The sequence below is a fragment of the Leptonychotes weddellii genome, chromosome X (genome assembly GCF_054177405.1).
Source record: "Leptonychotes weddellii isolate Sample4059 chromosome X, ASM5417740v2, whole genome shotgun sequence".
NCBI lineage: Eukaryota > Metazoa > Chordata > Mammalia > Carnivora > Phocidae > Leptonychotes > Leptonychotes weddellii.
Window position 1 is genome coordinate 96,923,434 of NC_138385.1, and position 27,030 is coordinate 96,950,463.

At 38.4% G+C, this 27,030-nt stretch overlaps 1 protein-coding gene across 1 annotated transcript in view; it reads right to left on the bottom strand.

The window, feature by feature from the left end:
- GLRA2 (glycine receptor alpha 2) overlaps positions 1-27,030 on the bottom strand; it is a 167,897-nt gene that overhangs the window by 92,393 nt on the left and 48,474 nt on the right. The window contains exons 5-7 of the mRNA XM_081807978.1: positions 10,334-10,416; positions 7,241-7,378; positions 5,300-5,514 (exon numbers count right to left, since the gene is read on the bottom strand). Of these exons, the coding sequence (XP_081664104.1) occupies positions 5,300-5,514; positions 7,241-7,378; positions 10,334-10,416 (436 nt within the window). The remainder of the gene's footprint in view (positions 1-5,299; positions 5,515-7,240; positions 7,379-10,333; positions 10,417-27,030) is intronic.

Sequence of the window (27,030 nt, forward strand, 5' to 3'; positions counted from 1 at the left end):
AGTGAGAGAGAGAAAGAGCACAAGAGGGGGGAGCGGGAGAGGGAGAAGCGGGCTCCCTGCTCTGCGGGACTCGATCCCGGGACTCCAGGATCATGACCTGAGCCGAAGGCAGTCGCTTAACCAACTGAGCCACCCAGGCGCCCCAACCATAAATCTTTTTAACACTGTATATTCATTTACTAACCCAATCTTTACTGAGCATCTACTATGATCCAGGTGTTGTGCTAAGTGGTGATATGTAAACATAGATGACATCAATGGAGTCCTTGCCTCATAGGGATAAAGCTCTAAAATTAAGTATGTTTATTCGTAAGTGTAATAGTATGGGAATGGGATATTCTTGTCTCAGAATGTCAGCTAAAACCTCACTCTGAAGGGAGACTCTACACATATGCATGAAGGATACAGGACTTGCTAGAACAAAGCAAATGCTATCTAGAGACAACTGTACTCCATAGCCTGTACCATTACAGAAGACTAGACATTTGAAAAGAATTAATTGAAGTAATGGGATTCGTGGATATTGAGAGTGCTGTGGCCTTTTCCCTATTCTCCTAAAGACGGGGAGAAGATGGTTTATCCCCACCCTGGTAAGAAAAGAGACTGGCATCTCCTGCACATGTCATGTATCTGCTGAGCTGCTGAAATTCCAAAAGGTTGCTCCTGGATGAGGGAGTAAAGGTGTTATTAGGAGAACTTGTCATGTGTCCTCAGTAGTTTGGGTTTTGTACTAAAAAATGAACACCAATACTTGTTTCTTACCTGGATAAATTCTGAAGGCAGTAGGTTAGCTAGAATACCCAAGATGGTAGGGTAAAAGCAGATGCGTTAACAGTTAAGTTGCATTTCCGCTATTTAGCAAGGCAATGAACACATATTCTTGGGGGGCCAAATAAATGGTGTGGAAGATAGATGTGAATCATCTTCAAAACATGTCAACCAGGAGGGCTATCTACTTGAGTAAGGAGAGCCTGGGAGTAAGCAATTGTATGGGATATGCTGCTAGGAAGTGATAGATAAAAGGAAATTATAAGACACCAGCCAGAGATTGCATTATTCATCCAGGAATGGTGTAATGTGCGGGATCCCCAGGAATTACCAAGGAACTCAAGTTCAACCATCAAGAAAGCCAGTATTTGGAGGCCTGCCATTAGAGAAGGCAAGAGTTCAAATACAATAGTGTCAGTCTTGTACAACTTTCTTCCATCCACTCTTTCACCCTCAGCCCTCAATAGTAGAGAAGCAAGCAACAGGAGTGGGGAAGAGAATTGGAAAAGCAAGGGTAAGAGCTGTGAAAAGCAAGGGTAAGAACAGACAACATGTCCACCTTGCCGGACATCTTCAAGCCAAAGGTTAGGTCTGGGATGGGGGCAAGGGAGGGAAAGAGCATTGAATTGGTTGTGAGACTGAAGTTTTATTTCAAGCTAGCTGATTTTTAAAAAATCTGATAATGGACTGTGCTAAAGGGGCACCTGGTTGGCTCAGTTGTTAAGCGTCTGCCTTCGGCTCAGGTCATAATCCCAGGGTCCTGGGATCGAGCTGCGCATCAGGCTCTCTGCTCCACAGGAAGCCTGCTTCTCCCTCTCCCACTCCCCCTGCTTGTGTTCCCTCTCTTGCCGTGTGTCTCTCTCTGTCAAATAAATTAAAAAAAAAAATGGACTGTGCTAAAGTATTTATCACCAATACTTTAGCTGTCTATTAAATTGTAAAGCACATGTTTGTTCATTCTCGGTCTAATGGCATGGCATGTAGTAACTGAGAACCTATGGAATCTTTCTGAAGTGTCCTCCAGGGACAGGGAAAATAGAACCAACTGAGGATGTTTAATGGCAGTGATTAGAGAAAAACAGAGCCATTGCTTATTCAGATGCTCTAGAGCTTAACCCATTCAATAAATTGTCTACCTATGAAAAACACATACGTGGGTGTATACACACACACATGCATATAACAAACTTTGGCTCATCTCATTGGCATCATGATTATAACCAAATAATGGGCCATCCGAAGAACATGGTATCTTCTACACATAAGGCCATTTATGAATCTTCTAATATTACTTCTAATATTACTAATATTATGGACAGGGAAAAATAACAATAAAAATAACGAGAATGAATTGAGTGCCTACCATGTACAGAAACTGGGCTAAATGATTTATATAAGTAATACCTCATCTCATCCTAGTTCAATTTTTAAAAGGAGTAGATAAGGTTAGTCTCATTTTAGAAATGAGGAAACAGGCTTGGAGAGGTTAAGTGAAAAGAAGGCTTTAAGATTTAGATCTGGGAGGCCTGCCTGTATTTCAAAATACATATTTGTGGATATATTCTTAACTTCCCAAAGTCTACTTGAGAACTTCTGAAAAGGGAGACATAGTCCTTTAGAGAAATTTCATTCCTCTGTGGTATATGTCATATTATTATGAGATTCTTCCATATATTAGAATTCTAATATTTTCTGTAAAACATTTACGCATAGAGTGTGTGTTAAGTGTATCTTCTACATGGTTTCACAAGGGGAAACATGGTTGTTCATTAACTTCTTTATCCATTCAATGAGGACTTATTGATCATCTAGTGTAAGTCACACACTGTACTAGGTGCTGAAGTTAACATGATGAACAAGACAAAATTTTTGCCTGAATGGAAGATATTGGGCATTTTTCTACAGATTGTCCCTCATTTGCTCTAATCATCCTCAATTTCTTCTTTTTTCCATTGTAAAATAAGATTTAGAAAATATATACACATGTCTTCTAGAACACAGTGAGACACGAGCACTCGTATACAAATATATTTATAATGATCACACTTAGGAAAGCAAATAATAAAATCCTAAATATCCAGGATAGTAAGATAAATGATTGTTAATATGCCAGATAGGCTATTATGTCACTGCAAAGTATGTTCATGATAGATTTTTAATGCTATGGAAATGGCAGATAGTACATAACTGTCTTTTTAGACAGTTTTGATCCAATTTTCTGTGTGTGCATGTGTGTGGGTTTGCCTACACAAATGTGCGTCGAAGAAAGGTTGGAAGAAAATATACCAAAGTCTTAACAACAGTTACTTACTGGATAGTTAATGATATTTTCTGTATCTTCTATTTTTTCTCTAACAAGCATGTCTTATTTTGAAAGTGCAAGGTGCATGCCTAGTCTGTAAAGGGCGTTGCTATAGGCTCTGGAACAACTGTACAATCAGCATAGTAGGGCATCTGCTTGGGGACTACAGTGTTTATAAATTAAAATGAGTACGTGTGTGTGTGTGTGTGTGTGTGTGTGTGTGTATAAGTGTATGGTCAATTCTTTATTTTCTATAACTCACTTTTTATCCCATTTTCCTTTCTCACTGTAATCCATGTGAGTCACATCTCCCCACAGTCAGTTGAGAGCCAACCATGTTTAATAATAGCCCAAGAAAAACATACGTAGGAAGATAAACCTACTGATGGCTAAAGGATAACCACTATGAGTTCAGAGCCAAGTATAAAATGACTTTTGAATATACTATCTTTTAGTTTATCTGAGTTCCTGATTGCCTCTACAGACAAAGATCACCGATCAGTGACCATTGATTTAGCAATAGTTTTGACCTTTGATGTAGAATCATAATAGCTAATAAGAATGAATAACAAATTTATAAAAACAAAAGCTTCCATTTTGAAATTAAATGACTACTTTTTTCATAGCAATGGGAGTTTGGAGGCTATAAATGTCTTCTTTTTTGATTATCTTCTTACAACTTGTAACCAATACTTTAGCTATCTATTAAATTGTAAACTACATGTTTTGTGCATCCTGAGGTTTAATGACATAGCATGCAGTGATGGCTAGAACTAATAACTAACAAGTCATAAGCAAATGAACCTGTTCGGGTTGTGGCACACTGTGGATTAGAATTTTTATTAGGTAAAATTGATTTATTATGTAGCTGAAAAGAAAGCTGTTAGTATTTCTGATATCTGTATTTCAATAGAAATACAACACAAGTATTTTATACTATTCGTTATTCTAGAAAATTAAGAAGTATCAGAGATGGATCTATCCCTTTCTCTATTACCATACAAATCTAATATTTATCTTTGGAGGCATAGAAGTTGGAAAGTTTGTATGACAATTTTCCCAGCATTCAGTCCATCTCCAGTATAGCCACAGACCTCCTCCATATGTCATCTTATCTTCCAACACAGAAGTTAATGTGGAACATGATCTAACATAGCTTATGTCAAATGTAGCACAACTGAACATAAGCTCAAGCCAGCAAAGATAGGGGATTATACCTCAATTATTTGCTGGAACTAGGTTTTGGAGAGACTGCTCAACCAGTATGAGACAGTGTACAGTGAATACTAAATTGAACTCACACTCCTGGAAAATTGAAGCCAGCGGCTCAATGTACTCAGTGAAAAGGAAACACACACAGGCACACTTCTGGAGTGCTGGGACATTTCACAAACAGGACATTTATCATTGTTTGCTTAAGCAATATTTACAAATATAGAGGACCTGCCCTTACATAAAAATAAATTATACAGCCATTATGGATTATTATTTGAAGTGCTACAAAATGTCTATGTGTACCTGTTATCCATCTCATGCTTCTCTGTCCACCTGCCATGGTTGTCAGAATTTTCACCATCTTGGAAGACTCCACTGTTCTTTCTCTAGGTAACTATGTCACTTGAAAATAATTGTGTGTCAACCATTAAGATAAATTAAGGAATGACAAAGATTTGTGTATCTACTTTGCTGCACTCTAATATTTATATTTATTTCTCATATATACTCATTGACATGGCTTTTCTGTGTAAATTTCCAGGAGCTTAATTCAAACTTATTATTGTAAATGACTTCACTGAGCACATGAATCACAATAGGCTCACCAATAAATAGTTGATAGTACAGCATAAGTTGCATCAATCTTACTCTAATTCCTGCAAGCTTCATGGCTCATGAACAACATGAGGTCAGAAGCACTCAAGGGCTTCTTAGACATAATTCCTGAGCCATGTTTCTGCCTTCACTCATTCCTCTTCTCTCTCAACCCTGATTCTCCTCTCCCCTAATTGATCTGATCAGAAAGGTCCCCCATGTCTTCAGAGCTCTAATTCTCTCAAACTCAGCTCTTCATTCTCTTATTGCATTGCACCTCCAACAGTACCACAGGATGGCAAACATTTCTGTCTTTACAGAATTCTCCAGCCCAGAAGACCTTTGACAACCCCTCCCCACCCCCCAGCCGCCACCCCCCCCGCCTCCTGTCACTTGTTGTCAAGTGAGGAGACTTCTTACCTTTGGCAGAGATGCCCTGGAACCTGAACTCTGGGTGGTCATTGTTAAGACAGTGGTGATGCCCAGTGCAACCCTAGCAGGGGCTGCATCCATGTTTATCCAAAAGGAGACCCAGGACAAAATGACTATCAACAGACTGGGGATGTACATCTGGATCAGATAGTATCCCATCTGGCGTTCCAGGTGAAACTTAACCTCGATGCAGGTAAACTTTCCTGAAAGCAGGAAATAATGATTTAAGATCCAATTTGAATTTATCTTTCCCATTCTAGCCTCCCACTGTTCAGTTTTTAAGAGTATTACAGGTGGATTTGGAAGATTGCACAAAATGCTAACCCTACATAACCAATTCAACTCTTTTTCAACTCAACCAGTAATGGAATTAACATTTGTGAGAATGAGTGATCTTAAGAGTCACTGGACTAAGGGTGCCTGGGTGGCTCAGTTGGTTAAGCATCTGACTCTTGATCTCAGCTCAGGTCTTGATCTCAGGGTTGTGAATTCAAGCCCTGCATGAGCCTACTTAATAAAAAAAAAAAAAGAGTCACTGGACTGAATGATTTTTCTAAATCTGTGCTTGTAGCTTGATTATTTAGACAGAACTTCAGAATTTGCAAGACAGTCAGAAACTGACAAGTAGAAATAGTGACATTTTGTGAGGTTATAATATGTAATATATAACATACAATACATAAGCTGCAGTATGTATGTATAGCATATAATATATAATGCATAATATGTAACAGTTGAAAATAGTAAAGTTCACATGGGGCCCTCAAATTAATTGGATAATTGTGTATCTATCTTTGTGCCATCCATAATAAGAGAAAAATGTACATTTGTATATGACATGCATATAATCTAGTCATTGTAACCATTTCCTAGCTTTCTGGGTAATTGCTTGAGGACATTTAGAATATTCCTAAAATCTGTTTACAGTGTTACAATACTTATAAAAGGAGTGTATACAAAGATATTAAAACTTTTAACATACTGTTAAGAGACAAATGTTCCTGTCCCTTGCCACTTTTCTTTCCCCTTAATTGGTTTGGAGACAGAACCCCAGAAGGTAATTTGGCTTAGTCCACACAAATTATGAGAGATAGGGTTGGATTCCTCTTGGTCAGGAAAAACACTTTGGAACCAGGTTTTGGTCACTTCATAAGAAGCACTATTGACTATTGGAATAAGTGTTCATGAATGTTCTATTTAGCAAGGGATCTGGAGCAGTCACTGAATAAATTATCCTGTCTAGCTTGCCTCTCCATGATCAGCTTGTGTGGTATCAAAGACTGGGACATTTGTAGGAAAAGCCATCAACTTTACTGGGCAGGCATGATCTTCTAGGTAACAACATAGGCTCACTTGTTACTACCTCCTCATATTCTCCCCCGACCTGTGTGTCTATCAGCACTATGACAGTGCGTGGCTTTAGAACCAGGTGAATTCCCGCCAGCTGGTTTTCATCCAAATTCTTATCACCATCAAGGACTGGAGAGCATAGCAACTGTATTTCTGGGTTTACAAAGTCCTATGTGGTTATTCCTCTCTTCCACTAAGTCAGAGAGTACAAACTGATCTGAGGATCCAGTGGCAAGAGTGGATGCCAGGAACGGGCCAGAATTTATACATTTCCTGCACTATATACAAGGTCTTGTACACATTTCCTCAAACTCATTTGACAGCACATGGTCAGCAAGGGAACAGCAAAAGAATCCCAAATCTTTTTCCTTCTCTCTCCATTTTGGAGAAATTATCTATTGTGCTCACTGACTTATTCCAGAGGGTGCAGACATCTTATCTGTAAAGGGGGTTTTGAGCCAAGGTCTATGCCTTGTAGCTCCATTTTCTTGGTAAAGATATAGCAATCAAGGTGATGTGATATATAGCACACACTGCAGATAGAGCCCACTTGGGTTTAGCAGCTGAAAGTAAACTTACCAGTGTTATAGTGCTTTGTGCAGTAGCCAAGTTCCTTCTCTTCTTTCAAAATAAACTGAGGCAGGGTCAGTCCTTCAGCAACTTGAACTGGACCATCGCTTAACCACTCAAATATCAGGTCATTCATCGTGTACCCAACTGGAGTAAACAAATCATAGTGAAAAATTTAATGCATCTTTCCAGGAAAGCTTGAAAGTCTAGCCATGTAAAGAACAAACAAGGAAACCATCTAAAGCAGACACATGCCCAATCAATTCAAGATCATTTTTAGTAAAGGAGCTACAATCATCGTGACAACTACATGTCATTGGAGCCAAAGAAATTGAAGAGCACAAGCTATTTCTGAATGATTTTTTCTGTGTAATGGGAGAATGGAATCTATAAAGTCCATTTTCTTCTGCCCTCTTAATTTACTAAATCTTTCTGAAGAACAAACAAATAAATGAACATAAAAATCCTTTGAAGGTTGTCTTTATTTTAGAAAGAGCTGTGTCTGTGACAATCCAGTAAGACAATCCAATTCATGGCACTAGTCTTAGTATTTCAAATGAAAAGCATTCTTCTATTTTTATTAAATGAGAATGAATTCATCACAGTCCTGCCTAAAACACTTCCATTGTAAACCTGGCCCCTCTTCTAGGGTATATTAGCTTTGTTTTCAGAAAGCTGATGTTAGGATCATAGGGAAAGGGAGGGAAAACTGAATGGGAAGAGATCAGAGAGGGAGACAAACCATGAGAGACTCTTGACTCTGGGAAGCAAACTGAGGGTTGTGGAAAGGGAGGTGGGTGTGGGGATGGGGTAACTGGGTGATGGGCATTAAGGAGGGCATGTGATGTGATGAGCACTGGGTGTTATACACAACTAATGAATCATTGAACTCTATATCAAAAAGCAATGATGTATTATATGTTGGCTACTTATATTTAAATTAAAAAAAAAAGAAAGCTTATGTTAAGGTTCTTATGGTCAATCCTCTGTTATTTTACCAAGTGGGGGAGACGTAAACAAGCAACCTAAAAGGAAGTTGTGGAATAATGCAAATCAGGAATATTCATTTGTGCTAGTATCTTGCTAACTGGGCCCACTCATCACAATGATTAATATGAAGTAAAACAGATTCTCCATCATATAAGGTCATATTGTTCTATGAATCCTGAGCCATCCAAAGTAAGACTGTTATCAGTTTAGTAAACCAGAGTTAGCTCTTAGTTTCCAAGCTCCTGCTAACTAGGTCATTATCTGTTAAGTGCTTCTGGATCTTTTTGTACCCCAGAAATGAAGGCTGCTATTCTTTTAGGCATCTTTTCTCTCCCTTCCCTCTTTGTGATATTTGAACTCTAAAATGAGAGTGAGGAGGACAAGGGATATTATGTTAGGTCTTGGTGGGCCAATAACTTCAGCATATTTATTGAGTTTATAGATTCTTTTTTACTACAAGATAGTGACTCGCCAAAGCTACCCAGAAATCAATGACAAAGTTAATTGGAATCTACTTTCCTCTTTCTTTGAGCCACCTTTTCTATTCAAAGCCAAAAAATAAAACATGGAAAGCTGGGAATTAAAAAGAGGAGAATATATAAGTATTGATGTTCCACAAAGAGAATGGCTAACTAACCCTGTCTCTTGCACTGAACGCTATATGAGTACTTGTTGGGTTTCTCCAACCAATGTGAGAAGCTCATATCCCCATATCCATGTGATCCCATATCCTTATCTGGTCAGCTTCTTACTGGCCACCACAGTAATAGTTGTTGTCAGCCATCCTGAAGCCCCAGACTGGGGCAGACAGATGAGGGAAAGAGATGGGGAAGGAGGAAGTAAGTAATACCAGGGTAAAAGAGGAAGGAATAATTCAAAGTTAGTGGTAAACACTTTGCGGCTGCTTTGGTTTCGTTACTTCTAGGGCCTGCAAGGACCAAGCATATTTACTAATTGAAGTTTTTTAAGTCTTGGGGGAGCCTCAGATGACAGCTATGCTTGCTGTTTTACAGAGAAAATAAGTATTGGGTTGAGGCAGGAGAGAATTTGGAGCAGGAGAGGAGACACAAAGAAGGAACCATTATATAAGAAAATGTTTTTCTCAACTTTCTTCTCAAAAGAAGAGGCAATAGGGAAACAAATAAATACATAAAGCCTATTGTAAATCAGAAATTCTCATTTTGTCCCTGACAACTTCTTAAAACAAAGACATTTCATTATTTTGTTTATTTCTGTAGGGAATTTCAAGGGAAATCTACAGTGATTTTAAGTGATCAGAAGGAAACCCTGTCACTGCCTCTTTTTTAATAATAGTTGATATGTCTTTTTATCTTTATTATTTTTCTAAACCAAGAAGTTAAAAGTATTTGCTTGCCCTTGCTTCATTAAATCTCCTAACATCCCTGTAGGTCAGTATTGCTTATTATTCTCTGTACTTTACAAACAGAGAAAGTGACAGAACAAGCCAAAAAAATGTTCATGTCTCTTGCCTAAAAATCCCATTACCTTGGAGGCATCAGCAACGTATGGTACATGTCAAAGATGTCAGTGAAATCAGGGCTAGGGCATAAAGGGGATAAAGTAGATTACATTTCTCTATTTCCTTCCCCGTGCCTTTGTGGATCCACTGCCCATTTAAGGGAAATGCCTTTTTTTCCATATCATCTCTGGCCTCCCTGTTCTTGCATCCTCCTCTGGCTAAGGTCCCTATATCTTGTCCTCAAATCAGTTATCCCTTCCTGACAAAATTCCTTTGGGGTGATGGTCTATATGAGCATAAGATAGAAAGAAATATAATTTTCTGATGAGAAAGTGATTCATTTTAGAGATTGAATGACTAATAATCTTAATTTTCCCAGGAGACATTTTCATTTCAAATAAAAGTTACTAAATCGGGTTTGTTTTTTGAGGAAGAGCAAGTTACTTGGCATTTTACTTGAAAGATTGTCTGTGTATGAGACATGCACACTTGCTTATCCTTCCATTAGGGCCTTGGGATTTGGTAATAGGTAGAGAATGAGTCTTATGGGTCCTTTCTTCTTAATGACACACTAAAAGAACCAGGTCATTGGTTAAAACAAGCAGGCAGTCATTTCAACAGTGGGGACTTACAACTCTCCAGCTGCATTGTACAAGTCTGGACATCCATTGGAAAATTCTTCAAGTCCATGGGACAGGATAAGGTCAAGGTGAGTCTTAGCAAAGAAAAAAAATTAAAAACAAATTTTAGATCTGCAAGGTCTGAATCTTGAGAAACAAATCAACATTTGGCATTAAGCAAAGTGACACTGATTGAAATAATGAAATCTAAGATCCACACAAGGCAATGCTTTCTATTTTTCAAGTGAACAAGTAGTCCTTTGTAAATGTTAGGAACATTATAGAATTTCGTTATAACCCCTTACTCTCTATTTCCCATCTTCCAGCCTCTAACTCCCACCTCAGTGATCTCAAGTTTATTTTAGAATCAACAAGAGTGCTGAGAAATAGTATCATATGACAACAATGGGCTCTTACTCACACTGATGTCCAAAAGACGTAAAGTTTATACTATTTTAGAGTTATACTTTGAGACAGGTGGACTTTGCTTCAAGGACAGTAAATGATGTGATAAGCATAATTGGTTGTGACAGGCATTGTTCTCCTTCCATCAAATGGGCAAATATTTAACTCTTCATTTGCTAATCCACATGGATAGGTTCACAATATATTGTAGCACTTATTCTAGAATTTTGACAAATCTGGAGCAAGTAATGCTTGAGTTAAAAGAACATTTAAGGACGGTAGCTTATAAATAGTCTTCACCTCTCTGCACCAAAGAAAGGCTACTCCGCTCCTCCTTCCCTGTTTCCTTAACTTTTCAGAGCTCCAGGCAGCTCTGACCATGCCTTGTATCAGGATATTGACTGAGCTGCTATCTCTTTCGCCATTTCCTTGTTTATTCCTCCAGGAGATGATGCACACCTCTTCCTCTTCAATTTTTCTAGACCTCAGATATGTAAGGAAGGAAATTGAGCACCACCAGATCTAGGTTCCTTTCCCAGTATTGCCTCAAACACTCTCTGTCCCCTAAGCAAGACCTTAAACTCAATAAACATTCATCTCCTTTTCAAAAGATGGGATAGGATAAAATGATGCTTATTCCCATTTAGTTCTAACATTAGCATCCCTGTTATTCTAAAGTTCGCTGCTCCCGATTTTGTTCATTTTCTCTCAGACATCTTTTATACGCGTAGAACCCTCTGATGCTTGCACGGGTACTTAAACTCCCTTCTCCTTTCTTGGCTTCATTTTATACATTCCATGCAAGCCAAGACAAAACAAAAAGTAGTAGCACACTTATGTTAAAGAAAAAAAATGTTTGGGATTTGAAGTCAGATCAGGTGAAGAATCTATGCTGACAGTCTTCAAATTTTTGTTCAAATACAAGAACGATTGGGAAAAGCAAGATACAGAACAGTGCATTATAATCTCAATTACGTAAAAATAAGTTTTCAGTCTTGGAAATAAACACAACACTATGTTAAAAGTAAGTATTTCTGTTTGGTTGGGTGATTCATATTTTGTTTTTACTCTTTATTCAGCATTATCTGTTGACAAGTATAATTTATTTGAAGATGTCCATCTTCACGTAATTAAACATGCCTGTCTTCAAACAATAGCTGAAAGGTAAAATTATAAAATTCTGTCTTATTCAGTAATCCTTTGCTTTATTTTATTATAATTAAAATTGTGCCATAAACATAGAGTATTTCACCTTCATTGCTAAACAAATTACCTAGCTTCTGTGGGCTGTTCTGAGAACACGAATACCATGTTTCTAAAGGAAAAAAAAATAGCTCTGAGTTCTAAACAACTGACGTAAAAATAACATTTTAGACAGGATATATAATTTTTGTCAATCGTAGAGTTCATTTAGAGATAGATATAAATGGAGATATAGATATTTAGATTTTTTTCCCATCATGAAGACTTTATTTTTTGGAAAACACAATATTGTTGAGATCAATGGCATGAACTCTTTAAGGGCAGAGTAAAAGAATCAAAATGAAAATTTCTAGTAATCAAAACTTTTTAAAACCTGGCACTTTATTAAGGGGGAAAAGACCTCAGCAGGATCTATGAATAGGGGTTTTGTTATTAACACAATGAGAATCCACTTATTCTCTATTTTTTAAAATAGAAATATTTTCATAAAATAAAAAATATGTTCATCTGACAAAAACAATCAGGGGGCATGTGCATAATTTAAGTGAATCAAAACCAGAAACTGGAAATTTCATCGTGATTTTGAAAAGTTTACTTTTGAGAAGTTAGAAAATAATAATAGTGGAAATGAATACAGCTTTGAAAAACACGCAACCATTCATTTGCTATTGGAAACAACCCAGTTTTAATATTCTTAATCATAGGCTTGCTGAATATGATTCTTTTGTGAAGTGAAACTTTCACATTTATTTAGGGAGAAGAGGTCTCACACACAATTATTTCTGCCTTTGTGGAAAATCTCACAATCCTACAGGGACCCAGAATTCTTAGGGTCAAAACTATGAACAGAATGGAAAACCCCACTGAGAGAAATTCCCAACAAGCATAAAACTCTCTAATTCTGGGGTGCCTGGGTGGCTCAGTTGGTTAAGCGACTGCCTTCGGCTCAGGTCATGATCCTGGAGTCCCGGGATCGAGTCCCGCATCGGGCTCCCTGCTCAGCAGGGAGTCTGCTTCTCCCTCTCCCGCTCCCCCCTCTTGTGCTCTTTCTCTCTCTCACTCTCTCTCTCAAATAAATAAATAAAATCTTAAAAACAAAACAAAACAAAACTCTCTAATTCTGTCTCAGCTGAGAACTCAGCCGGTATTTTCCTTCTTCCTCATTTGTTTTTCTAATTTCCTTTCTCGATAGGTTTTGTATTGGAACCCGATGGGCACCAATACAAGGAGAAAAGTTAACGGTTTGTAGTTCGCTACATCATGTCATTAGCTGAGCAAATGGGGAAAGATTGTAAAGACCTAATCAATCCCTTCATGGGTCACAGAGCCCATAATTTATGTCTTGTTCACCACACACCTGCAGGCCTAAAATTCAGACTTGCCCTCTACTTATTTTTCCCTTTTTCATTGGAGTATACATTAAACACAGTAAAAACATACAAATCTTAAGTTAGAGAGCATGATGATATTTTACATCTTTATCCACCTATCTAAAAAGCACCCACATCCGGATTTAGAATATATCCATCACCCCAGAACTTCCCTTGTGCTCTCTTCCCTGGAAAGAACCTTCAAAAGGAAGTACGACAGCACTGCTTTTATTTTTAAGCTATTTTTTATTTTAAAAATGTGACTTCTGGGGGGGGATTAGCTTGATATTATTTTGGTTATCTCTGCTGAGGTGTAGAAATTGCACCAAATAAGACTGACACGACATTATACTAAAACGTGAACAATTTTTCTCTCCAAAATAGATGTTCCCCATCTATTTTGGTGGGTCTTACAGAATTAAGTATTTGAATTGAAACTCAGACTTTCCGCTGGCAGGTACTGCCTACGGCATATCAGATATGCTCTTCTTCCCCATGATCTAAAATATTAAGGCCATTGCACCTGAAGGCACTGAGCTGAGGCCACCCATCTTCCATTCGTTTTTTGTTAAATAACTCATTTCCTGAAGCATTATTACTACATTCCCCCACTGTCACTGCGGTTGACATGCATGCATTCAGGGTACCCCTGCTCCTGTTTGCACAAGGTAAAGAATAAAGTTCCCTTACAGGGGCCCTGTTACTGAGAGAAAGAAGGCTGAGTACCCATTTCTATTTTAAAGGCAAAAAAAAAAAAAATAAAATGAAGCACAGGAAGTCAGTCTCCCCAAATCTCACATGCCTTCCTTATTCCTCTCCTGTTCAGTTTACCTTGCCCATAAAACCGGCTCTTGGGTTTATACCTTACTCAAAGTTTAAACGACTGATAGAAGCAGACATTGTAAACTGTTTCAGTTACCCTTACATGTATCTCTCCCCTATTACAATGCAAAATCCACAAAGCCTGGGACTCTCTTTTTTACCATCTAAAACAGTGCCTGGCAAAGAGTAGATATTCAGTAAATATTTGTGGAACAAATGAATGAATCAGCATCCTAAAGCTCTATGGGAGGATTTCAGGCTTTTGTTCTGTGGAAATGAGAAAGGACTGTGGATTTAGAAGAGAGGAACCTGGTCACCAGAGCCCAGAGGGTGTTGCCAAATTACAAGACAGGCAAGGGAAGCCAACAAAGCTTGCTTGCCCCTTCTGCAAGTTGCTAGCTGGTTCTTACTAGAAGTGAGGCAAATCAAGCTGAAGGAAAGTCAGGAAGCTCAGTCCACCTGTCCTTGAGCCTTGGACAGATAGCTGGGTCCATGGCCAGGACTGTTCTCACATAGCTAGAGAGATGCAAATTAATCATTTAACTTTCCATTGTTATGGTGGGCAGAAAGCTCCCTGACTCTTTTTTTTTTTTTTAAGATTTTATTTATTTATTTGAGAGAGAGAATGAGAGAGAGAGCATGAGAGGGGGGAGGGTCAGAGGGAGAAGCAGACTCCCTGCTGAGCAGGGAGCTCGGTGCGGGACTCGATCCGGGGACTCCAGGATCATGACCTGAGCTGAAGGCAGTCACTTAACCGACTGAGGCACCCAGGCACCCAAGCTCCCTGACTCTTGAAGCAACTACGGTTCATAAGGAACTCAGTGTTAGAATTGGGAGTTCATTCCCAGTGAAAGAGGAGGGGGGAATAAAGCCATTTGAAGAAAAAATGAATTTTCAGGTAGAAATACAAATTTTAATGAGTGATCTGTTTGCCTGAAGCAAAGATTGCTAGTGTACTATTTTGGGAGAGTTGATTCTAATGATTACAGTAGTCTGTCTTGCTTGGAGAGGAAGGACAAAGGGATATTTTTGTGTTTTTCAGGAGAAGCAAGAGAGTCTCTGGTATGTTACTATTGTTCCTCTCTTAGGGCCAACGTTTAGCACACTCTATGTAGCACACTGCAAAACCCCATAGAGGGGACAGGACCTATGGTGAGTTTTTTTTAGCATTAAAATACTTATTAAGGAAAAATTAAAATTTAAGTGATGACAATGATAGTATTAATAATCATAATTCTCTGAGCACCTGCTGTAGGTCAAGCACTCTTATTATTTTACAGTCATGGGATACCATCACATAAGGCAGTATTCTCTTTGTTTTTGAGATAAGCAAATTGAAGCTCAGAGGTTAAGCCATTTTCCCAAGGCTACAAAACCATTAAGTGACCAAAGTTAGATTTGAACCCAACTTTAATTGATGTCAGATCCATTTATTTATTTTCCACTCTACTACATTTTCTCCTTAGAAAAAAAAATCTTAGTAGTTTATCATCCTCTTTTGTCGGCAAAGTCAACAGAGTAGGTTGTAGACACCTTAGTTGCCTTGTACCTGCTCAGGGATACCCCTTTCATTTCTCTTCAGGAATCCAGACTTCTCATGATCTATTCTTTTAAAAATTCCTCTAGCCTCTCCTGGTAGCTTCACAGAGTAGAAGTATCATTGACTGGGGATTCAGGGACCTAGGTGGTAGACCCAGCTTACCCATAAAGAGCTATTTGACCTTGAATAAATCTCTGGCCTCATTCTCCACCCACAACCCTATCCTGTTCATAATTTTTATGATTCTAAACTGTCAGTGAAGGTGACCAGCTTAAAGGATTTCTTCTTATAGGTGAATTTGCATTCTCGAATATAATGAAAATTTTAAATGCAAGTAATAATGCTTCTTAAAATAGGAACTTTCTGGCTATCTGGGTATATAGGTGACATATTTATTGCCCCCATTGGGCTTTGTCATCCAGCATCCTAGAACACAATCCCCTCTTTCCCCAAGAACATAAGGACAGCCTTATGATACAATGTAGGTTTGTTGAATCTCTCCTCTCAGTTGTACTTTGAAATTTCTGAACCATGTGACATTCTAATGCCAGGGAGATTTGACAGGATGCATCCAGTATCAAACAAGAGTATCATCTGAAGCCACCTAGACCTTAAGTGAAAGTAGCCTGGGGGCAAGTTAGAAGTCAAGTTAAAAGTACATCATTAATACAACCCACAGATGGGGAGAGGGGAGAGAAGAGTTAGGGAGTCAGTGGATTAAAAGACACTGCCAGGCTGGTTGTCTGATCAAGACACCCTTTATCATAGCAAGGGTATTTGAATGCAGGTTCTCAGGCCCTCTTGATAAGCAGCCCAGGTAATACTGATGCTGGTGTCCTAGAGCACATTTTGAGAAGCACAACTTCAGCATGTCTCAATGGATGACTTTAATTACTGTCAACATGATATAGTAAAAGGAGAAAATTTTAAAAGGGAAATAGGAAGATTGAGAAAGACGTCTGCAATTTTTCAGTAATGTTAGCACTCTCTTTGGGAGATATACTTTCTACTTGAAACCAAGGCAGGACAATTAGGCCCCAAGTAGGGTTCTAAGTGATTGTACCAGGGGTTGTAAAACAAGAGGTGTTAGTCATGATCCTCAGTCACAATAGAGAGGCATGCTGGTAAAGTCATGGCAGTGAAACCAAGGTTAGTCCACTGGCAACCAAGAATATGGTGAGTGTGTGGGCTCCTGGGTGGCTCAGTCGGTTAATGATCCAACTCTTGATTTCGGCTCAGGTTATGATCTCAGGATCATGGAATCGAGCCCCACATCAAGCCCTGTGCTCGGCAGGGAGTCTGCTTGAGATTCTCTCTCCATTTCCCTCTCCCTCTGCCCCTCCCCCTGCTCTCTCTCTCTGTGTCTCCTCTCTCGTAAATAAATAAATAAATAAGTTTTTTAAAAAGAAAATAATATGGTGGGTGTGCCCAGGAAACTGGGGAAGCTGCTAAGAAGGGTAGGAGGACAGTTTCCAGGTGCTGCAGAGAGGAAACCAAGTCCATGTCTATTAAAACACACAAATGTGCAAAGGTAGGCAATAGAACTCTAGGCAGGGCAGTGGCAGTATATCAGTGCACTGTCCCTGGTCTCTAGACTAGAAAATCAGCCACCGAGAAATTTCAAAGGAAGTTGGGGAGGTGGCTATAACATGCGTTGGATGAACCTCAGCTATAAATTTTAAAAAGCTCATGGTACTGGTCAGGAAGGAGGACAGAGCACAGAGGAGGACCAGCTCCAGGTCCTCAGTGAGAAGGTATTAGTGTTAAACAGAACTCCACCTGGGTTGTAATCTAGCACATCTATTCAGCAATTTTTGACAAGGGTTTATTGGGCACTGTGCATATCAGACACTTGAAATAACTGCTTCTGTCTTGAAGGAGATCATAGTTTAATATTATTGTTATTTATATATTACATGATAATATATATTAATTATTTATATATTCTTTCAATGGAATATACCTCAAGAGTTGTGAATTTATTCTTCAACTTCTTAAAATTGTTTCCAAATCCCCATTTAAAGAATCTTTCCAGATTATGTCAATCAGACATAACTGAACTGAATTAATTAAGTTAAAGGCTTTTAATTACTCCCTTGTTGCCCTAGATAAGTGCTCACACCGGTTGGGTAGAACAGATAACCTACCTTTACAGCCCTAGATCCTGAGAGGGCCTTTTGAGTGTATCAGGGAAGTAGGACTTGTAATAATCATTTGATGCTCCTAAATCAAAACCCAAGGTACCCACAAAAGGATCTTGATTTATGAAGAACAAAGATAATTGGTTCAACTTTGGCAAGGCAGGCAAGGAATGACATTTTAAAACTCATCTTCTGAAAGCTTTGTAATTAAATGGCTGCTTTGAACTCACTCATCATAGAAAGCATAGACGAGTGTCCTGCTCACTCTAGCCCTGAGCTATTCACCTAATCTATGGGCAAGCACAGCTGTGGCTGCACCTAGAAATGTTTTCCATATAAGTAAAGATTGAAAATTCATGGTGTGTAAATTATTAGGAGTTCCAGAAAGATCCCAATGCATATCCTTGCTCAAACACCTTCCAATTCTTAGCTGCTACATATAATTAACTAACAGACATTTAGCTAAATGCTCCCATGACTATTAAGATGCAAATCTAGGGAAAGAATACTGTTTTAAATACTGTTAGTCATTTCTTCCTTTGTGTATATGAGTTGATGGATTCTCAGATTCCCTATCAATATCCCCAAGAGCAGACTTTGATACTGAGAGTATTAAACGGAAGGATGAAGCTGGATGGAAAACATGGCTCAGAACCGTGTGGCTAGGACACCAGAGAGAAATCATTCTTTCAATATTGTCTAGGGCTGAACATAAACCCCACCCTGGATCTAAGCTGTATGGTTAGACTTTATCCTCTTAATTAATTTCAAAGAAATATAAGACTTGTTTTTCACTGTTGACCTTGGGTTTTGGAAGAGATGCATCACATCACTGTTGGTTCATTGGCTGTTCTACTCCTCTCCCTTGACTAAAATGCCAGTGGCTGACTAGGAAGGTCCATGTTTACCAAACATTATAAAGGCATCACAGAAAATACCCATATGCATTGAGCAATACTAGCTGGGAAGGACAAAAATACAATATCTGTTCCCATCTGTGCCTGGTCCTTTCAGAAAAATGTGCACACATATGGTTGGCCCATGTTAATTAAGTCCAAATATGGATTGGATTCAACTTGGAGAGCAACTGATAAATCTGTGGCTAAAACTTTTCCAAATGCTTTGATATTTCCTGAACAAAAATGTTTTGAAGGTGTTGAATAGGAGAGGGCTAAATTGGACACCCCCAGAAAGAAGAGCCCAAAGTACCAAAGACTCAACTAATACTGTTCACATTCCAGTTACATTTTATATTTCAAAGTAATTTCATATCTAGTATTTATTTATACACCCAGATATTCATCAAGATAAAATGTTATTAAGTCTACACATTAGAATAATGAGAACTGACTTGTCCATGGTCACTGTATGTCTAAGAGCACCGTATAGCAATTTTCTTAGCCATTCTGTATCTGAAAGTGTTGTATAATAATTTTCTTAACATTTTGTTTGGGGTTATTTTACTTCTGGCAAAAGAGAAAGGGAACAAATGCTTGTGAACTGCAAATAGGGTTTTAAGATAAAAAGATGCAACTATCACTTCTGTTATGAGCTAAATGCCTCCCAAAGGGAGGAAACCCAAGGCAAGGAGGATATCTATCTGCTTGAAACTAGGTATGGAAAGTGAGTAGAGCCTGAGTAACAGGTACTGAATAAGGAAATGTTCATGTATATGGGTTAGGGGGAATAGGGACAGCGGTCTCCCCCCTTCCCTCCCTTTTATCCTGCAGCCACCTCGGGGTTATTATGACATTCATTGAACATTTGGTATGAATCTGGAACTGAGAAAAACTGCAGATCAATGAAAGGTTAAATGACCTCACAGTCACTTACTAAGATTGGATTTGAATCCAAGTCTTCCTAAATCTCAGAACTGATCTCAGAACTGACATCTTCCCCACCCCATAGCATTCTGTCTGTAATCCCCACCTCATTTATTGCTTTCTATCCTTCATCTAACTGCTCAAATTTAGCAAAATATCCCTACTAAAATGAAACATCAAATAAAGCATTTGTTTTATTGTCCTTTGAAAGGAATGATCAATCAGATATGAGATGGCCTTGCTCTGAGTGTGTGTCATGTGTAGAACTTTACGTAATTATATATGTCCTTAATTGTCTTTCAATGGCTGTCCAGTGATAAATGTTGTATTCTCTTCAGTACAGATGTTGGTTTGTAATTTTAAATGCCACAAGCAAGGATAGACTTGTTGGAGAGACTGCTGAGCTTTGAGGATGTAAATTTTTTTTTCCCATTTTAAAATGGATTGCCTTTCTTTTGGATTATGTGCTATGAGAATGTGCTAAAGTAATTCATGTGTCTCATAAGAGCCATGGTGATATTATATGTATTTATTTGGGGATTAATGCCATCCAGGGAGGCTTTCAAAGGCAGCACTATGGACCAGGCAGAGGCCCATGTCAACATGAGTTGAACAGGCTCACTAGGACCTCCGAATTTCCTTTGACTTCCTGCCACAAGAAAATTCGGGTAATGATTAATAGCAGACTAGCCCTTCGACTCTGCTGGCTCAAATATACCATGTAATTTCCGTTAGCCTACATATCTAGTTAATAATTGTGCCAGCCAACCATCTTTGTAAAATTGTCTAAAAGCATATAAGCCCATAATTCATGAATACATTCTAAAATAATATCTCATGGATACTCCTGCTGAGTGAATCAGAGGGTATAAATGGTCTAATTTGTGATTGGGAAATTTCTCAGTAGGGAGTTTAGTATTGAGTATTTGTCATTGTGAAAACTGTATGTTGAACACAAGGCTGCCTCTTAAACTATAGGTAGTCCAATATTCCCTGCCCCACTCGAAAATCAGGTTTCTCTTTTCAAGAATTGGATATTTAACTTGTGAGAGAAAGGTTCAAAGATCCAAAAATAATTTGAGACCGGCACCTTAAACTTCAGAATCCTCGCTTGCTTACTCCCAAGCCCTAAGGGACACAAAGGACTCACTCTTATTTCCTCATCCAGAGGGAATTTTGCGGTTTGGGAAGGAGATCATTTTGAGTTATAGATGTAAGATAGAGCTACAAGGAGCCTCAGATTTTATCTAATCTTTTCTAGTTCAATCTCATATTATGGATGAGGAAACTAAGACTCAGAATGACTGATTGGGTTAGAGAGGCAGTTCTATGAGCCTGGAGGATACAGTAAATGATGCAAGCAAGTGTGGAGTTCCTGATGCCCTGAGCTACCTTTTCAGTATTCTGTTCTTTGCCCCATCACCTTCAGAGCAAACTCTGATGAATGTTAAATGCATTGGAAAGTTACCTCCAAAAGGAGGAAAATCTACTGGTTGCTATTGCTAGTCCAATCAGGTAAACAGTCAAGGACAAGTGCTCATGCCAGCTGCCATGAGTTTCATTGCACAATTCCCTCTTTTCCTCCAAACAAGGGCAAAATCCTAATGCTGCTGTGTTTGAATAAGTATTATGCCCATGAGTATATGTGAATTTCTGAACCCAGTTAGAAGCCTGACAGAGCTTTCCAGAACTTTAAGAGAGTCTGTCATATACAGAACACACTTTCTAAACTCTAATACTTGTACCCTCAGTGGCGCCTTTTTTGAGGACCACTGCTTCCCACCCTCCCAACCTTGCTTGACTCTAGGAAGAATGGAATCGTTGTGGTTTCCATGGCATTTCCCAGCACTTCTCTGAAGACTCACTGCTTAATTCTGATGTGGGGGCTTATGTTACAGTCATTAATTACTGCATTAAGTCAAGTCACAAAACTAATGAGGATTTGGACACAGAATTGGAAAATGAGAATGTAATTTTGCCTGGATTATAGGATATAAAGATAAACATGGTTCAAATAGGCACAGAGACAAGAAATCACAGCTTTTATAGCTGCCTTCTAACAGAAAATATGGGCTTATATGTCTCATCAAAATTGAGAGTAAGATAATCAAAGTATCACCACTGGTAACATTTAGGCAGGTCTAAGTTCACTGTGCATTTTATTTTCAGCTCTGACATCTAAATAGAGAATTTTCTTTTTTTCTATGCCATAAAAATCATTCTGTAACTAAAGTTAGAATCTTTTGAAGTTCTTGCATCAAGCTCCGGATGAGGATAGGAGGTTATGTGAGAAAAGCTGGCCTTGTATGTGTGTGGGTAGAGTCAGTCATTAGACAGGATTATTTGGGGAACACTGTTGGATGTCTGTCTAGAAATCTATACTCCACCTACTCTCAGTGGTGCCTTAATCTATCATCAGAGGGAGAGGCATGTCAATCCCTGAGAGTTCTCTATTACAACTCAAGTACTACTGGGAAGGTGGAACACTGAATCATCCACACCTAGAATCATGAATTGAATCAAAAGAGATTAACAAGAAAATCACCTCCAATGCCATAAAAGAATAAGTTTCAGGTCAGATAATGTTTGATGATGAGGGGGAACAGATATCTTGGTGATAAGGGGTACTGTTGTGGAGGAGCAATCCCATAATTATTTATGGTTTGGAGGACTCTGTGTATTTGGAGGGTAGAATAAAACCCCTAGGTACTTGGTCAGTGAAATAATAAGACACTTAAGGCAAACAATATTTCCTTACCAACTTTGCCTCAGGTATACCCATTCTGGAGGCATGCACTAAATCTTAAAGCAGAATTGTTAGCAGTTGGAGGATCATAGCTTCCTTAAGGAACTTTTCCTCTAAACAAACAAACAAAAGAGCTGAATACCCCAGTACAGGAAATATGCATACACTTTAGGGAGATTCAAGGACCTCCTGGAGTTTTCACCTAACCCTCAGGTTAAGAACCCCCTACTCTATAAGGTCACACTCAGGGAATGGGTCTGTCCTATCCTTAATGTCTGAAATTTGTAGGAATATATCTTGATCAGCTTACTTTTTGTCTTAGAGCCCAGAACAGAAAGCACAATCATTAAATTACAAGAAAATACCAACGGCCTTAGAGTATATGGCAATACCACTTTTGACCTGTATCTGTATAACATATATTGTATTCTATTAATGGTCTTAACCAAATCATCTCTTTTTCAAAGCTGAAGAAATAGAAGTTCAGAGAGTAACAAATTTCCCTAGGCCATTCATCAAGTTTTGAGGCCAGAGACTCAAGGCCAAGGGTGTTTACTCTAAAATCCTTGTCTACTATAGTATCAGAAATAACCAGGATAGCATTCAGCATCATACGTTTCAAAGTAGGAACCCCAAAGGGTACAGCAAAGTGGAAACTGGGAGATGAAGAACATCTTGGTGCTGAAGTGAAACACACTGTAAAATTAAATTAGCAACATAGTGTTGATGACCAAGCATATGTCTACTAAATCTAGTGGGACAAAATGTATGAAAGTAAAAACAGTGAGGTAATTCCCTCCATTCTTCCAAAAATGGTAGCCATTTGTTTATCATGTTAACAAATGTAGGAAAAAGCTACTGATTTAAGTTGTAGCAACTGTGATTTAAGTTATATAAGGAAGAATTTCTGCATGGTGCTAGAGTAAATTATTATAGGATCCAAAGAAAGAATATAAAGTCTCCTCTGAGGGTCTTTAAAACTAAAATGAGTTCTCAACAGGTTGCCTGAAGGGAGGAAATTTGACTTAATGACTTTCATCCCTGGGATAGTAAAATTTTTCAGAAAGTAGATATGCTATGTTAGTGACATATGCTATGTAAAACTATCAAATCGATCTTGACATTGTTGCACCTTGAACTGAAAGTCAACTGTTGCACCTTGAATTTAAACAGTCTTTTCAGACATTTGCAAAATTTGAAGATACTTTATGTTCTCATCTTAAATCTTATCTTCTTCCTCCAATAGTTCTTTGAAAAATGAGTTCCAAAAAGGTTGGTTCCAAAATGACATGCCTTTGGAATTGTATTTGTTTGTGTCTTTGGACTTGAGTTGGAGCAAATGAAGAATTAATGTGGGGTAGGAGACGATAGCATTGAAATAGAAGTCAAGAGTTTGATTCTTGACCTACCTTTCCTATCTATGGGCTCCATTATTTTACCTCACCTAACTTGATGAAAGAAGTCACTTCCTCATTGGTAAAACAAGGGTGTTGGATTAGATACTTTGCAACATAATACCTTCAAATTAAAAAAAAAATAATCCTATGCTTCTATAAAAGTCAGAATGCTGGCATAAAATTCTCAGAAGCAATGGAAAGTAAAGAAAGAAAACAAATTATTAGCAAAGACATTGTGGACGAGTGAGACAAAAATACCTTCTCCAAAAATACCTTCTCCTTTTTTCTTTCATATTATACACCATATGCCACGGTGCCCCGACTTTTACTTCAATCCATTATATTCAATTCAACAAATATTGTTTGAGCAATAATATGTACAATACTCAAGGCTCACCTCACTATTCCACTATGGATTCAGGCCTTTTTAAGTAACATGAGTTTAGAATTTGACTGTCTCTGAAGGACATATACAAAGCAAGATGTGTGTCCTTGTTTATATTTTGGTCAGGGATGATCAATACTTAATGGAGTGGGTCAACAAAAAACTTAAAAAGAAAACAAAGAGTAAGATCAAATGTATTAGAGAAGAGAATATCACAGAAGAAATCAGAAGAGAAGTGGACAAAAATAGATTTGACACTTTTTCATCAGCAAAGACTTGTGTCCTGCCACACTGGATAGAAATTTTCCAACAATGAGCTAACACCTTTGGCTCCTATTTAAAAGATTTGTTTGAATTTTACTAAAGTACCCCAGGTGTTTGGATCTGCAGGACACTTGTGGAGTTCTGGTCTACTGTCCCCTCTTTTTTAAACTGCTGCCTTTTAAGAAACTTCTTGGAAAGTGTGATCTTGCTTGTTATGAAATCAATGGACTGCATAGTTCTCTTTGTATTCTGTTCGGCCATCAAAGCCTTAGGCTTTGGTTTCCATGTGGAGTTAATTTTACTTCTGCTCCTACAAAGCTAAGGAAGCATGGAATTGTTTGTGGATGAAATGCTATCATCTGTTTGTTTTAGGTTTCAGAAAATGCATATATAAAACGTCACAAAGAACATAATTTTTTTAATGTGGACCAATGTTTAAGTAGTTATTTAAATATGTAAGGTAGAGACAATTCATGAATTTATCTTTGGTACTTCTGTTGTATCCCTTCCTTGTATCTTTCTTAACCCTCTTCATCCTGATTTCTCGTCTCAGGCATCCAACTTGCTCATTCTCACTATTCTTCATAGGCCTCAAATGTACTGTCAAAATGAAAATTTCATATCAGCTCCTTACATCTTAGTATGAATTTAAGTCAATGGATTCCCTCTTCTAGGGGTATTTGCATTGTAAACCTGAGAGTAGAGGGAAAATCCTCCCTAATGCAACATCAGCAGGAATCTTTCCAGCACCTTTAAAACATCAGAAACTGTCACCTGCTTGGCCTTAAACTTGAATCAGACCTGCAGCTGGGCATTTATTAGCACTAATTACTCCTTGCCTTCTAGTTAAATTGAGTTCAGTGACTCAAGTAAACAGATATGTAGGTGCCAGCCCCCAAATTCTAACAATATTTGAGTCACATATTCATTTGCAAAGTTAGAGCCACTTTTCTTTTCCTTGTTTGTCATTTATTCCTATTACTTAATTTATCTTATCTCTGCCTGCCTTGTTAGACTGGAGCCCTTCCAGGGCAGGACTGTATCTTACTCAGTTCTGGATCTCCAGGCCCAGCACAGTGTCTGGCTCATTGAAAATCCTTCCAGGCAAATAATTAGATTCCTGTAGCTCAAATCTGCCAAGAGCTGTGTTTCTCTAAAATGACATGCCCAGTTCTCCTACACCAAGGATCTTTCCTCTGATTCCATAGAACACCCACAATGAAGGAAAAATCTAAACCAACCTGCAACAGGACAAACTCTACCCAATCCAAAACAATTGTCAGGGTGTTTCAGAGCTTATAATATGCTACACTGGGAATGAGAGATAGAAGAATTGCCTCTGGATCTAGGTCTGGGGAACATTATATTCTTCATGGTTCTAGAATGGAAAGGCCTTCATAGAACAGAAGGGAAAAAACTTGGTTTTATTTCAGCAGTGCATGATGCCAGGTATTTACTAGAGCAAATGCTACCCAAGGCCCAGGGGGTTAGCTGGAGCCGCTGATCCCCTGTGCTGCTTTTTATAACTCTCCTCCCTAGCACCACGCTCTACATATGTCCCATTTCATCAGGTCACATCAACTTAGGTTGTGCCCAATACTGCATCTTACACCAAACACTTCACCATGTGAAATATTCTGTGTTTCCATAAAATGTTTATTTTATTTATTTTTTTATTTTATTATGTTATGTTAATCACCATACATTACATCATTAGTTTTAGATGTAGGGTTCCATGATTCATTGTTTGTGCATAACACCCAGTGCTCCATGCAGAACGTGCCCTCTTTAATACCCATCACCAGGCTAACCCATTCCCCCATCCCCCTCCCCTCCAGAACCCTCAGTTTGTTTCTCAGAGTCTATAGTCAGTCTCTCATGGTTCGTCTCCCCCTCTGATTCCCCCCTCTTCATTTTTCCCTTCCTGCTATCTTCTTCCTTTTTTTTTTTTTTTAACATATAATGTATTATTTGTTTCAGAGGTACAGATCTGTGATTCAACAGTCTTACACAATTCACAGCGCTCACCATAGCACATACCCTCCCCAGTGTCTATCACCCAGCCACCCCATCCCTCCCACCCCCCACCACTCCAGCAACCCTCAGTTTGTTTCCTGAGATTAAGAATTCCTCATATCTTAAATGTTTATAAAAATAAAAATAAAGTTCCTTAAAAATCAAGTGGAGGAAGTTTCCTTGTTTTTTGTGTAAGCAATGACTTTGCCAATTTTTATTAATGAGCAGCCTCTTTCATTCCACAAGACATTCGGTCTGTCAGCCATCAGCAAACTGTGAAATTACTAGGTTAAGAATGGAATACACGGTACAGACCTAAATTGTATAGAGAGTTGTGAAATGAGGTTTTGATGGTGGTGACTCTACAGACTTTTGAAAATTATTTGCAAGGATACAAGCTGTCCATTTTCTTTTGTAATAAGATTGGAGGGGAAGGGGAACTTCTACAAAGAATCTTTAAAATGTCAGTATTTGTTTAATGTATTAAATATCTCTCATAGGGCGCCTGGGTGGCTCAGTTGGTTAAGCGACTGCCTTCGGCTCAGGTCATGATCCTGGAGTCCCAGGATCGAGTCCCACATCGGGCTCCCTGCTCAG